General features: G+C 46.2%; 1 protein-coding gene across 1 annotated transcript; it reads left to right on the top strand.

The window, feature by feature from the left end:
- Positions 1 to 112: 112 nt before the first annotated feature.
- ALAS1 (5'-aminolevulinate synthase 1) lies at positions 113 to 14,289 on the top strand. The gene is made up of 11 exons (XM_040454911.1): positions 113 to 245; positions 1,233 to 1,452; positions 4,378 to 4,605; positions 5,406 to 5,555; positions 5,972 to 6,194; positions 7,354 to 7,538; positions 8,095 to 8,274; positions 8,626 to 8,790; positions 11,289 to 11,557; positions 12,235 to 12,397; positions 13,981 to 14,289. The coding sequence occupies exons 2-11, from the start codon at positions 1,254 to 1,256 to the stop codon at positions 14,139 to 14,141; spliced, it is 1,923 nt and encodes a 640-aa protein (XP_040310845.1). The 5' UTR covers positions 113 to 245; positions 1,233 to 1,253; the 3' UTR covers positions 14,142 to 14,289.
- The last annotated feature ends 249 nt before the right edge of the window (positions 14,290 to 14,538 follow it).

Below are 14,538 nucleotides of genomic sequence, written 5' to 3'. Positions count from 1 at the left end.
AACCGACTAGCCAAGCCCACGTAGGGGCCCCGCCCTTCCTACGCTAAGAGCTCGACGCGGTACGCCTGCGCGGAGGAAGTCCACGCCCATGGCGCATGCGCGGCGCTCACTCTGGCTGTATATTAGGGCGACGCCGCTCGCGGCCTGAGGGTTCCCGCGGACAAGGGCAACGGTTTGGTTCTGCTTGGCCTGGGTGCCTGCCGACTCCGCCACAGCCGTCGCCGCCTCTGCAGTCCCCCGCGCAGGTGAGGGCCCGCGCTTTGGGTACGGCGCCGGGCAAGGAAGTCCCCGCGTGTCTTGCCAGCCCGCGCCCGGCTCTCCCGGACGTTGGGACCCCATCCCCCACAGCACCCATCACCTGCCTGCTCGGGGGTCAGCGTTCATCTCCCAGATTCTTAGCCCATTGGGCTGCCTCAGTGTACCCTATTCAGCTCCCTCCTTACATTTCCTATTTAACTGGCCGCTTCTTTAGAATTCCTTTCTCATACTCTTTCCGTTATTCTCGAGCCCTCAACCCCCGGATAACCTCTGACCTCTCCCCGCCGAGGACTAGATCTAACTCCAGACCCAACACCCTCGATTTTATAGTTCCTGCCTCTCCCCAGTTAGCCCCAACCGTACTTCCCCTCGTTTTCCTGCCTTTCTTTATGTCCCCTCCTTTCTCAGTTTAGTCGTGTTAGAGCTGTGGGGGATGACCTCAGGGAAATCCTTGCCTCTGGGACCCAGAGCCCAGCTGGGTGCCTTCCTGGGGTCTGGGGATGTGAGGACCAGGAGAAGTTTAGGATCCCTAGGAGTCCTCTGCCTGGATGAATGACAGTGACTTCTTCCCTAGCCTCACTTCTCCATCTGGGTGTGTGCCAACGTGTTTTATCTGCACTGTGCATCTTCCTCAAGGAGCCTCTGACCTCCCAAACCTGTTCCTGACTTGTCCCTTGTTGTCTCAGCCCCTTGGTGGTTAATCATCGGTATTTACTTCACTTGGTAAAGTTGCTTTGCAGGTGCTTTTGTGTAGAGCTGGGGAATGAAAGGAGAAGTTGGTGACCTGGGTAGAGTATGGTCACCACTAATTAGTTGAGTCCCACATGAATGCTGTCCTTAGACATTATTATGTGAGACTTGTTATATCCCAGGGTACCCTTGCTATAAACTGTGGGCAACACCTGAACCCAATGACCTTGCAGTAGTATTTGCCTGATTATTAAGTGTTGATGTCACTCATTGTCTTTCTATAGGATCAGTGCACCCTCTCGGACATGGAGACTGTTGTTCGCCGCTGCCCATTCTTATCCAGAGTGCCTCAGGCCTTTCTGCAGAAGGCAGGCAAATCTCTGTTGTTCTATGCCCAAAACTGCCCTAAGATGATGGAAGTTGGGGCCAAGCCAGCCCCTCGGGCCCTGTCCACTTCAACAGTACACTGCCAGCAGGTCAAAGAAACCCCTCCAGCTAATGAGAGTAAGTGTCATTGGCAATAAAGTAGGAGGTGGCAGTGTTAGCATTCATCACTAGACTAGATGCACTTCTAGTCCACAGCGGTGATGGGGGCACAGTAACAGAGGGAGTTACTCTGTGTCAGGCTTGATTCTTTGCATGGACTATCTCACAGTTGGCATCCTAACCCTGCAAGTATGCACTTTTAGTTTACCCATCTGGAAAGGTGAGATGGTGGCCAGTGTGCACCTTACAGGTTTATGGGTTGTATTCGATGTCTGTTGGAGTTTTAGTGTTCATCAGTACCTCATTCACATAAATATAAAGTTGGGATGTTCCAGTTCAACCTTTCCTTCATTGAATATTTGGCTCTTTGGCTTTTTTTTTTTTTAAATAGGCTTTATTTTTTAGAGCAGTTTTAGGTTTGCAGCAAAATTGAGTGGAAGCTTTTGGCTTTTAAAGTTGTAACTTTTTTCTTTTCTAAATTATTTTTTTTATTGTGGTAAAATGCACCTAACATAAAACTTACCATTTCTTACCAACTGTATGTACAGTTCAGTGGTGTTAAGTACATTCATATGTTTTTAAATTTTTTTTAAGCTTATTTATTTTGAGAGAGACAGAAACAGCGAGAGCAGGGCAGAGAGAGAGACAGAGAGAATCCCAAGCAGACTCCACACTGTCAGTGCAGAGCCCAACCACCATCCAATTTCCAGAGCTCTTCAGCATCCCAAACTGAAACTCTGTGCTCATTTAACACTAACTCCCCCCCCCCGCCCCCTGCAAATACCATTCCACTTTCTGTTTCTGAATTTGACTGCTCTAGAAGCCTCACATCAATGGAATCAGAGAATTCATTAGTGATTTTTTTAATACATGTATCTTTATTTTATGTATGAATCTTTAAATTTTTTTAATGTTTATTTATTTTTGAGAGAGGCAGACATGAAGCAGACTCCAGGCTCTGAGCTGTCAGCACAGAGCCTGACATGAGGCTCAAATTCACGAACCGTGAGATCATGACCTGAGCCGAAGTCGGACGCTTAACTGACTGAGCCACCCAGACGCCCCTAAATTTTGTTTTTAATAAAGAGATCAGAGTTGGATGTAGTTTTTCTCTGGCTCTACCAGGAGAGGATGTGGCTTTTCAGGTTTCACTTAATCCTAGAGAATAATTTACCTTGTAAACTCTGTTAGGTGTGTTCTCTGGATGTGTTTCTTGTAAGAAAGGAGTGTTTTGTTTTGTTTTTTGTAAGCAGAAAGGATATAATCCTGTGTAGGATTTCTTTTCCTCTTTACTCTTTTAGGAGTTAGTTATGTGTTTTTCCTGAATAGTCAAGATCCTCTTTTACTATTCTGTCTCTAGTATAGAGGAAGTTGAGTGAAACGTGGCTTGTTCACTTGATAGATGTTGCAGCCATTGCAAATGATATTCACAGGCTATTTTGATCTTTATAATGAAAAGGGCAAAATAAGCAAGCACATGCAGAATAAGTAAAACTTTTTTAAACTTGCACATATGTAAAAAAATATGTTTTTAAAAAAACATAATTTACTAAGATGCCTGCAATGGTTATGTTTTGAATGATAGAATGCTTTTTTTCTAGATTTCCCACAGTGAATGTGTATTACTTTTATAATGAATGACATGGACTTCAAAGCAATTTTTTGATTTTTTTTTTTAATTTTTTTTTTCAACGTTTATTTATTTTTGGGACAGAGAGAGACAGAGCATGAATGGGGGAGGGGCAGAGAGAGAGGGAGACACAGAATCGGAAACAGGCTCCAGGCTCTGAGCCATCAGCCCAGAGCCTGACGCGGGGCTCGAACTCACGGACCGCGAGATCGTGACCTGAGCCGAAGTCGGACGCTTAACCGACTGCGCCACCCAGGCGCCCCACAATTTTTTGATTTTATAGAAAATTTTAATGAAAACTGCATTGAGACATCTTACCAAGTTGTAGAAGTTAGCCTCTGACTCACAGTATTCCAGGAAGATGCAGAATAAGACTTTACTAGAAGGAAGGTGAATGAATTTGCTTCAGGGGAAAGGAGAGTCATTGTGAGTAGAAGCACAATTACCAGCCAACTGTGTTAAGTCAGTGAACTAGTTTGATGCATTTAGATGAGCTAGTAGATGCTGTGTATGTGATATCCGTGTGGTTTTTTCTTGGCATATACTAATACTTTGAATTCTGTTAGACAAAAATGTAAAGAGTTCACTTTTAGCCTAATTTCTTTTGTTAAGAAGAAAATCAGTAGTTTGTATGTTAAGCAACAGCAAGCCTTTTTGTCAAGAACGTGTTTTGAAAATATAAGCAGAGAGGGGCACCTGGGTGGCTCAGTCAGTTGAGTGTCTGACTTCAGCTCAGGTCATGATCTCGGGTTTGTGAGTTCAGGCCCCACGTCAGGCTCTGGACTGACAGCATGGAGCCTGGAGCCTGCTTCAGATTCTCTGTCTCCCTCTCTCTGCACCTCTCCTGCTTGTTCGTGCTCTCTCCTCAAAAATAAGCATTAAAAAAATTAAAATATATATATAAGCAGAGAAAAAAATTCTATGAACATTTCTCCTTACCTTCAAGAGTGTGTCCCCTCCTGAAATATGTTGTGTGTCGTTAGGGTAGATTTACTGAAATCCATCTCAAGAACTGTTGGCTGTCTGAAACTAGAAAATACTACTTTTGGTGGATTTATAAGGGAAAAATACTGTGGGTTTGAAAGGTAACTGGATCATGCCAATCAACTCCTCACAGGCACATTGATTCCAGTGAGGCAGATGAGAAAACGGTTCAATTAGCAGAATCTAATAAAAGTCAACTTGTGCCTAAAATGTGGGGGTAGAGTAAGTATAAAACTTCTCTGTGAGGCAATAAGGGAAAGAAACAAGGGGCTTTCTTGCGTGTTGTGCAACCAGATCTGATGCTTCAGTTTTTCCATGTCACCCCCCAGAGGACAAAACTGCCAAAGCCGAGGGTCAGCAGGCTCCTGATGGATCCCAGCAGACTCCAGATGGCACACAGATTCCGTCTGGACATCCCTCCCTTGCCACAAGCCAGGGCACTGCGAGCAGATGCCCTTTCCTGGCAGCCCAGATGAGCCAGAAGGGCAGCAGCGTCTTCTGCAAAGCCAGTCTAGAGCTTCAGGAGGATGTGCAGGAAATGCATGCCGTGAGGAAAGGTAAACAGATGACTGGAACCATTAGGAGGAGTACAGAGGTCCTTTTGGTTCTTTTGATCCTCCAGATTTATGTATGAGCTCTTATTAGGGTAGTATTTGTATAGAAACTTCCTCTTTTAGGGCCAAGGAAGAAGGTCATCAAGATAGGAGTCCGAGGACCATATGACAAAATGTGGGACTTTCTTCCTGGTGTGTGTGTAGGATATGACCACCTTTTATAGTAATTGCTTCATTTCTGAAAATACCCTGATGGTGTAAGCTGTTACAAAACTGCCCTTTCTTTCTTTTCTGCTATCTGGTGGGATAAAAGATAAAAAAATAATACTGCAATAATTGATGGTCTTAGGACTCCCAAGCTGTGTGTCTTACTGATGGTGATTAAGAGGCAACCTTAATTCCAGTTGTGGCTATGTCCACAGAGCACCCAGGGTCCCCAGAAAACCTCACCAGCAGAAATGATGCATATGGCTGGAATTGTTTTCCATGAAGAAAATTGAGATTAGGGTTGGGTGGAGTGGGAAGGTGGGGAAGGCATGCCAACCGGCTAGAAAGCTTTGGACTTTAATGTTTATTAAAGCTGTCTGGTAGCTCTGAAAACAAAAGAAAACAACACCAGGCGTTGACCATTAAAATAAAAGGGAGGGAGAAAACTTCATACACTCAGTTACTACTAACTTTGGTTATGATCAGTTTCTTTTGGTGAACTAGACAGTAATTCACTTTTGACAATATTTTGACAATTCAATATTGTGAACTCAAAATAGAATGTTGGTTCCCTTCACTTGTTACTTTTGTTACAGAGGTTGCCCAAACCTCAGTGAACCCCAGTGTGATTAGTGTGAAGACCGACAGTGGGGAGCCAAGTGGGTTGCTGAAGAACTTCCAGGATATCATGCGAAAGCAAAGACCAGAAAGAGTATCCCATCTTCTTCAAGATAACTTGCCAAAATGTACGTCTCATCATTATTTGCCTGATGCAGGAGAGGGTTTTTAACATAAACATACATTAGATTAAATATAAGATTGCATGGTGAGTTGTGGATTAAAAGCTATGTGTTTTGCTTGATACAAGTAGGTGTTCTTGGCCATAGTAAATACAAATCCTGTTGGTAACCTGCCTTCTGTCCCTTAATACCTACCTTTCTGTGCCCTAGCCCTGTATTAAACAGTTGACATACACAGTCTCATTTGAAAGCTTCACGATCTCAAGATGAGGATGTCATGTAACTTGCCCACATGAGTACTTCATTAATTTGTCCAGAAACTCCCTGCCATTAGATGACCAAGCAGGGGTTGGAACCCAGGTCTTTTGCCAAAGCCCAGATGTGCTTCCTAACCATCAGACTGTCCCATCTTTGGTTTTTAGCTGTTTCCACTTTTCAGTATGATCGTTTCTTTGAGAAGAAAATTGATGAGAAAAAAAATGACCATACCTATCGAGTTTTTAAAACTGTGAACCGGAGGGCACACATCTTTCCCATGGCGGATGACTATTCGGACTCTCTCATCACCAAAAAGCAGGTGTCGGTCTGGTGTAGCAATGACTACCTAGGAATGAGTCGCCATCCACGAGTGTGTGGGGCAGTCATGTAAGTAGCCCTCAGCTTTCAGATACCGCTGAAATTGCCAATTATTTGGCAAGACATTGATGATTTAGAGGGATTGGATCTTTTATGGGGGGAATATTTAGCAGCTGAAAGTGTACCATAGCAAAATACTATTCTCAGCCTTTGAAAATATCTACAGATTACTTTTTTTAATTAAAAAAAATTTTTTTAATGTTTATTTTTGAGAGAGAGAGGGCAAGTGGGGGAAGAGAGCAGAGAGACACAGAATCCCAAGCAGGCTTCACACTGTCAATGCAGAGCCCGATGTGGGGCTTGAAGCCATGAACCGTGAGATCATGACCTGAACCAAAACTAAGAGGCGCTTAACTGATTGACCCACCCAGGCGCCCCTCTGCGGATTACTTTTAAAAGAACTCGAGCGCACAAGTAGTTGCTAGAGCCCCTTTGTGTATGAGGGTTCAAGTTTATTGGCTCATTGACTGCTCCTGTCTATTCACCCACTACCACTCCTTAAGTGAGTGTGCCTTTAACACCAGGCAGCCTTGCACAGAGGCATCCCTGCTGAAACTTCGGATGGAGAGCTATAAATCTACCAGCACTGGAGGAAAAGCTACTTCAAAAAGACATTTAAAAAGATGGTAGATCCTGTCATTCATGTTCTTTAGGAGGTTCGCCTGGCTGAGGACACTTGAGAGAGTTGCTTGTCAGAGTCTCCAAGGAGGCTTGCTAAAGAGAGTCCAGTCTGAGGTGTGTTGATAGATAAATCCTAACATTATGTGACTGGTTTTCGTCGGGTTTAGGTTCAGGTAACCGCCATCCAGGATGTCCATGTAGCGACTGATGTGTTTGGAGAGAAGGGTATTTGTCAGAATAAAGAAGCCTTAGTAAATTAACTCAGCTAATACTAAGTACTTAGTTGATTGATAAACGAACACTTGTTTTTGATCCCTGGAGTTATCCTCAGGGTATCATCATCCTGGTGTTGACACCAAATGCCACCTAGTCTGAAGATGAAGTCAGTTGAAACTTCTGGCTTCTGGTTTCACCATGAGAGAGTGCTAGATCAATGTAAGGTTCAGTATCCTAGCTCCTAGGGAGAGGAATGATTCACATAGTGTTCAGAACCATGAGATTTATTTTCTGCTCCCTCCCCAATTTTTTTTTTTTCTTTAAATAAAAGGGACACTTTGAAACAACATGGTGCTGGAGCAGGTGGTACTAGAAATATTTCAGGAACTAGTAAATTCCATGTGGACCTGGAGCAGGAGCTGGCTGATTTACATGGGAAAGATGCAGCACTCTTGTTTTCCTCCTGCTTTGTGGCCAACGACTCTACCCTGTTCACTCTGGCTAGGATGATGCCGGGTAAGGAAGCCTGTCATGGGTGCCTTAGAGTTTTTTGAGTTTCCTAGTAATAGCAGGGATATTGACAACAAAGAGGGCTTACCAAAAACAGTTAAGAGCAGTGATAGTATCTGGGAGCATTTTTCCTTGAATTGAGCATCAAGTGCTCACTGCACATGAAAAGTTCCAGCAGCAAATGATACTAATGAAGAAGCAGATTTGAAGGGCTGTCCTTAAGCTAATTGCTTCAAATGTGTGTTGTATGCTAGGAAAATCCTTTGGAGAATTCTGTTAATCATTGGTAGTTATCTTTTGATAAAGTTTGGAATGAGGTGGCCAGATTTAAGAGCAGATTGGTTGTCTGCCCAGTGGTTATTCTATTCTACACCTATGGGCCTTCTCAAAAGAGAAGCACTAGTTCATGGTTTTCCCAGGAAGAAACTGGCAAGCAGTGTCTTTCCTACTGGGCAAAGCAGCACTTTCAGGGCAAAGTCTGTTGTCCCTGACTGTCTAGGAAATAATTTGTCTTTGGTGCAGATGGCTTGATAAATAGTGAGGTTTTTTTGTATCCTGTTAGGCTGTGAGATTTACTCTGATTCTGGGAACCATGCCTCCATGATCCAAGGGATTCGGAACAGCCGAGTGCCAAAGTACATCTTCCGCCACAATGACGTCAGCCACCTCAGAGAACTGTTACAGAGATCTGACCCCTCGGTCCCCAAGATTGTCGCCTTTGAAACCGTCCACTCAATGGATGGTAAGTCTAAGTAGAGGCCAGTCTGAAACCTTAAATGAAAAACAAGCTGGGCCTGGACTCTTTAAATAAAGTGTAATGCTTATTTTGTTTTTGCAGTTTCTTTTCATTCTGCTAGGAATTCGTATTTGGTGGACATTGTATAGGTTTGAGGGAACGTAGGTTTTTTTTATTCTGGCTTTTACTAGGCTCTGAGAACCTTAGATAAACTAGAAACTGGGGGAAATTCATTGTCTTTCCCAGTACTAAAAATGATATCTTTAGAACATAAGCTGTTTTGTTCTGACTGACTCTTACCAAGCATAAATTTGTGAAGTAGCAAGCTCTTCAAGGCAGTCTGTGTTCTTTCCTCAGGGGCAGTGTGCCCACTGGAAGAGCTATGTGATGTGGCGCATGAGTTTGGAGCAATCACCTTTGTGGATGAGGTCCATGCCGTGGGACTGTATGGGGCTCGAGGTGGAGGGATTGGTGATCGTGACGGAGTTATGCCCAAAATGGACATCATTTCTGGAACGCTTGGTATGTATACTCTGCACATTCTGTAATCTGCACTAAAGTTATATTTTCCTGGGGCTCCTGGGTGGCTCAGTCAGTTAAGCATCGCTCAGGTCACGATCTTGTGGTTTGTGAGTTCAAGCCCCGCATCGGGCTCCACGCTGACAGTGCACAGCCTGCTAGGCATTCTCTCTCTCCTCTCTCTGCCCCTCTTTCTCTCTCAAAAGAAATAAACTTTAAAAAAATTTTTTAAAAATAAAGTTGTATCTTCCTATCAAGGCCCCAGGACTAACTGGGGTCAGGTGAAGAGACAGTGTGATAGCATTTAAAGCCTGGGCCACTTTCTGGATGAGTTTGTATATTCTTGGTGGTGGCACAGCTTAGCAGAATCCCTTGAATCATGGAGGCATGATTCCCAGAATTAAATCTCACAGCCTAATATGACAAATACCATTTGTTGCCATCCGAGCTCATTCCAAACATAGTTGCGGTTCTAGCTACATGGCAACAGCGTTTACTCTCTGTACTTCAGATTGTTCCATTATATTGAAGAATCCTAGCCATGTTTTAGAGCATTCGTTGGGACCTAGGGGTTCAGGTGTGTGAAGCACTGAGCTCTGTGCCCACTACATGGAGACCACTGCAGTTCACTCTGGCTACTCTGTATCTGCTCCTCCTGGGAGAGAAGCATTATCTCATGGGGCTGGCCGCTGTAGCCATGTTGCCTGCTGGCCATAAATCCCATCTGCATAGCTCCCTGGCTGTGTAACCTGGAGCTGCACCTCAGTTTCCTCACCGATACAGGTTTCCCCACTACCTGAAAGTGGAGTGTCCCTTTGAAACGTTTCGTAAGACAAGATGGCATAAAGCAAAGACACAGGTGCTCAGACGCAGATCAAAGCTCTGGTGGCCTGACGCTGGGGTGCCGCCTGTGCTTCCCGGGGATAGGGCTGGGCAGGGCCACTTTCGTTGCTTGGGGTACACGGTGCCAAACACTGGAGGCTATTTTCACCTTCCACTTTTTCTCATAAAAGTGAAAGCCCTCTCAGATTTCTTCCGGTGAGTGAAAACCAAGTACTAATGTAGGTCTTTCATAAAAGCAAAGTGGCATAACAACTTTTGAAAAGTAGGGACACCTGTATAAGGGAGCTAACAAGCCCTACCTCAGTTTTTGTGGAGAAGATAAGTAAACATGTGCAAGCAATTACCATAGACCTTCTCTTTGCCGATGAGGAGCCTAAGGTGAAAATGTGAACTGTAAAACTCTGAAGATTTCAAAAGTTAGTAAGGCAGGGGCTCCTGGGTGGCTCAGTCGGTTAAGTGTCCGACTTTGGCTCAGGTCCTGATCTCACGGTTTGTGGGTTTGAGCCCCACATCAGGCTCTGTGCTGACAGCTTAGAGCCCGGAGCCTGCTTCAGATTATCTGTCTCCCTCTCTCTCTGGCCCTTCCCTCTCGAGCTCTGTGTCTCTCTCTCTCAAAAGTAAATGAACATTAAAAAAAAAAAAAAGGCAGTTGGAGACCCATGTAGCACTCTGCTGAAATGCCAGTTTACAGCCTGCATTAAGGAAGGGCGGGCCTAAAAGAGTGTCCCCCAGCACTGTCTAGGGACTGAGAACCTTGGGCAAACCAGGAGAGGTCAGGGGTCTCAGGGTAGAGCCCCTACCAGGAGAAGGGCACGTGTTCGTATGTCCTAATTACAGCAGCCATTTTCTTTCAAAGAGCTCTTGTGCTGCGGGCTTTGTGAAGGTGTAGTCATTGTGAGCTGAAACAGACTGGAGAGAAATTTTCCACTGTAAGAGCTTACACCAACCCAGCCCTGTGTGGGGTTCAAGCAGGAATGTTAATTACAGAACACAATGTTAACATCTAGAAGGACTCTTCTCGAGCCCTTAATCCTGAAACTTGAGCTACAGATTATACAGAGGGATTTGAAGAGAATCAAAAAGTGAGGTGGGCCCTAAATCAACCCTAACAGGTTCTGAGTTTTCATTTTTCTCTGGGCGATGCTGCTTGTCCAAGTTCAGTGTTTACTTAGGTAGGAGACCATTCTGGTCACACCAAAACAGTTGATGTCTTAGCTGGGTTACATTCTAGCCTCCGGGGGAACGCTCACGGCGAGAGGACATTGCCAGCAGCACGATTCCGATCCTGTCCCAGAGAGCATGCACCACGTACCATGTACAACGTGGGAGGTGGCGCCCTGCCCACTGGGGAGCAGCCAGTCCGGGTGGGAAGAGACACAGCGGCATGCTCTTCAGGCGCACGGGATGGGTCGCTCAGTGCTAGGCCTGCTGTGGAGACCTGTCCTTTGATCCTAGTCAGATACCAGCGTGGCCATGTGAATTAGGGGAGGACCCTTTCATAACCTCCTCAACTTTCTCCCTTTCAGAAATCGGTGGACATCCCTTTACTTTATAGTCTTAGGGCACATTGAGGAGACAAAGATGCTCTAAGGCTGTGCAGCGTCTTGCTGGTACATTTAGGGGCAGTTACTATAGTAAATGTGGCTGTCTCCTCCTAGGCAAAGCCTTTGGCTGTGTTGGAGGGTACATCGCCAGCACAAGTTCCCTGATCGACACGGTACGGTCCTACGCGGCTGGCTTCATCTTCACCACCTCCCTGCCGCCCATGCTGCTGGCTGGAGCCCTGGAGTCTGTGCGGATCCTGAAGAGTGCTGAGGGGCGGGCGCTTCGCCGCCAGCACCAACGCAACGTCAAGCTCATGAGGCAGATGCTCATGGACGCGGGCCTCCCAGTTGTCCACTGCCCCAGTCACATCATCCCTGTCCGGGTAATGACCTGTCTGTGACTGGACTTGCTGGGGGCTGTGCCTCTGCACATGACGTGTGAGATGTTCTGTTTCGTGCCTTCTTGAAGTTGAGGGAGGCAGGGGGGCTGCTGGGGCAGGGGGCTGTAGTCAGTGGCCCTCTGCTCGTTGCTGCCTTTGGCTGACTTCACAGTGAAAATGAAGGCTTTGAACCCAGCAGGCTAGAGCAGAGGTTCCTTCTCCGCAACACTGGCCTTAAAAGGGTAAACACAAAGCTTCTGTCTGAAAAGTTCCGGGAGCCTAAACTTGGCTCGCTTTGAAGTATGGCTTTTTATTCAGTTAATTTTGAAATAGGTCTTGCCCTTTCCACTGTAAACAGTAGACTGTTGGTGTCACAGTTGAATTAGTAGAATTAATACAGCTAGTACAATCAAAGCTGCTTCATTCCCACGGTATGCACATCCCTGGATAGGAGAATTAGCTGGCATCAACTGAAGTTGAAGCTTGGGAGGGAGATCAGTGTGAAATTGGCTTCTTACGTGGTTTCCATCCCCCGGACCATACTAAGCACAGCTGGGCCCTTCAAGTTGCAGGCTTGCACTGCTGCTTGAGCCTGAGCCTCCTGAGTGCCATGTGCATTAGAATTGCTGCTAAGAGGCAGTCCACGCTGTTGTGACCTTACTTTCTGTTGTCAAACATAGGTTGCAGATGCCGCGAAAAACACTGAAGTGTGTGATGAACTAATGAGCAGACATAACATCTATGTCCAAGCAATCAATTACCCAACGGTGCCCCGGGGGGAGGAGCTCCTGCGGATCGCCCCCACTCCTCACCACACACCGCAGATGATGAACTACTTCCTTGGTGAGTACCTGGAGAGTGCCGGGACCTCCTCACTGGAGAGTTGCATAAAGCTGTCTTTGCGGTGTGTATAATCGAAGCCCTTCAAAGGCATTCAGAACTGTTTCTTTCTCCAGGTAATTAAGAATGCTCTCAGATGGTATAAAACTGTAAAAGATGTTTGTTTGATTCACTTTAAGGGGTATACGCCTGCTTTTAGAAGCTCTGAGGGAGCCTGCTCATCCACCCACCGTTTCCATTGCCCCCTTGTCAGGGTGACTCAAAGATATACGGTGACGGCTGGGGAGTAGAGAGAGGCCTCTGAAGGCTTTAGTCTGCCCTGGCCCTCTGGAGCTCAGCCTGGGGCTTCGATTCCCCTGAGGTGCAGTCCCTGAAGCAACCCCCCCCCCCCCCCCCCCCCCCCCCCGCCTAACACCTTCTGATAAGCGTAATTGTTCAGTGTTTTATACTGCTTGTGGTTCTGTACAACCCAACTCAGCACCCCCATGTCCAACCTGAAGGCAGAGATCCAGGAGCTGCTTTCAGCCACAGGTTGGTTCTGCCTCCTGAGCCTCCTCAGGTGGTCCTGCTTGCCTTAAAACCGCATTATTGAGATATAATTTACATACCACAAATTTCACCCGTTTAAAGTACACAGTTCTGGGGGTCTTAGGTCCATCATGATGCTGTGCAACCGTCACCACTATCTGATTCCAGGACCTTTTCATCACCCTGGAGAGAAACCCCATACCCATGAGCAGCCATGCCGTCCCCTTTCCCCAGCCTCTGTCAGCTGCTGACCCCTTTCCGCCTCTGTGGATTTGCCCATGCTTTACATTTCACATAACTGGCATCATACCCTACATAGGTTCTTTATGCCTGACTTCTTTACAGCACAGTGTTTTCAGGGTTCACCTGTGTTGTAGCCTGAATCCTCACTTTCTTTTTATACCGAATAATCTTTTGTATGGACTTACCACATTGTGTTTATCCATCAGTTGATGGACATTTAGGTTGTTTCTGCTTTTTGACTGTTATGAAAATAATGCCACTGGCAACGTTTGTGTTTGACTTTTTTTTTTAAATGTTTGTTTATTTTTGAGAGAGAGAGAGAGACAGAGCGCGAGCAGGGGAGGGTCAGAGAGAGAGGGGGACACAGAATCTGAAGCAGGCTTCAGGCTCCCGAGTTGTCAGCACAGAGCCCGATGTGGGGCTCGAACTCATGAGCCGTGAGATCATGGCCTGAGCTGAAGTCAGATGCTTAACTGACTGAGCCACCCAGGCGCCCCAGTGTTTGACTTTTTGTGTAGGCCAATGTTTGCATTTCTCTTGCATGCATACTCCCTTCAATTTTTTATTTTTTTTATTTTTACATTTATTTATTTTTGAGAGAGAGAGACAAAGTGAGAGCGGGGGAGGGGCAGAGAGAGAGGGAGACACAGGATCGGAAAGCAGGCTCCAGGCTCTGAGCTGTCAGCACAGAACCCGACGCGGGGCTCGAACCCACAGACCGTGAGATCATGACCTGAGCCGAAGTCAGATGCTCAACCAACTGAGCCACCCAGGCGCCCCACTCCTTTCAATTTTTAAAAACTTTTTCCTCACAGAGAATCTGCTGGCCACGTGGAAAAGAGTGGGTCTGGAACTCAAGCCACATTCCTCAGCCGAGTGCAACTTCTGCAGGAGGCCACTGCATTTTGAAGTGATGAGTGAAAGAGAGAAATCCTACTTCTCCGGCATGAGCAAGTTGGTATCTGCCCAAGCCTGAGTGTGTCATGACCTCAGTTACTCACTGAACCCCAGGCCGTGTCATATCCACATAGTCTCCAGAGTTGTCTTTATATGTGAATTAAATTATATTAAATTTTAATCTATAGTGAAAGCACAGTCCTGAAAATAAATTCTTGTTTAAGTGACGGGTCCTGTTACTGGGCGCTGAATCAGAAAAATCATTTTTCTTCATGCCTTTCAACTTGGTCTGTATTGCTGAGATACGTGAAATGATGGGCATGTCCTGGTCCTCTGGTAGTGACTGCGGACCCGGCTGGGGTGGCAGACCCTCCTGCTCGGCGTGAACCCAACTTTGTCTTCACTGCCCACTGCCACCTCAGCCCTGCAGCTGAGGGGCCCTGAGCAGGCCAGGCCCCGTGGTGGCCATTTCACTC

The sequence above is a fragment of the Herpailurus yagouaroundi genome, unplaced genomic scaffold, assembly GCF_014898765.1.
Source record: "Herpailurus yagouaroundi ecotype Mexico unplaced genomic scaffold, PumYag 213, whole genome shotgun sequence".
Lineage (NCBI taxonomy): Eukaryota > Metazoa > Chordata > Mammalia > Carnivora > Felidae > Herpailurus > Herpailurus yagouaroundi.
The sequence above is the reverse complement of the archived record's forward strand: the minus strand, read 5'-3'. Positions and strand labels throughout refer to the sequence as shown.

Bases quoted from the DNA above. Each gene is read 5' to 3' on its own strand.
- ALAS1 (XM_040454911.1), top strand. From the start codon at position 1,254: ATGGAGACTGTTGTTCGCCGCTGCCCATTCTTATCCAGAGTGCCTCAG. The intron at 4,606-5,405 runs GTAAACAGATGA...CTTTTGTTACAG, and splicing joins AATGCATGCCGTGAGGAAAG to AGGTTGCCCAAACCTCAGTG. The intron at 7,539-8,094 runs GTAAGGAAGCCT...GTATCCTGTTAG, and splicing joins TCTGGCTAGGATGATGCCGG to GCTGTGAGATTTACTCTGAT.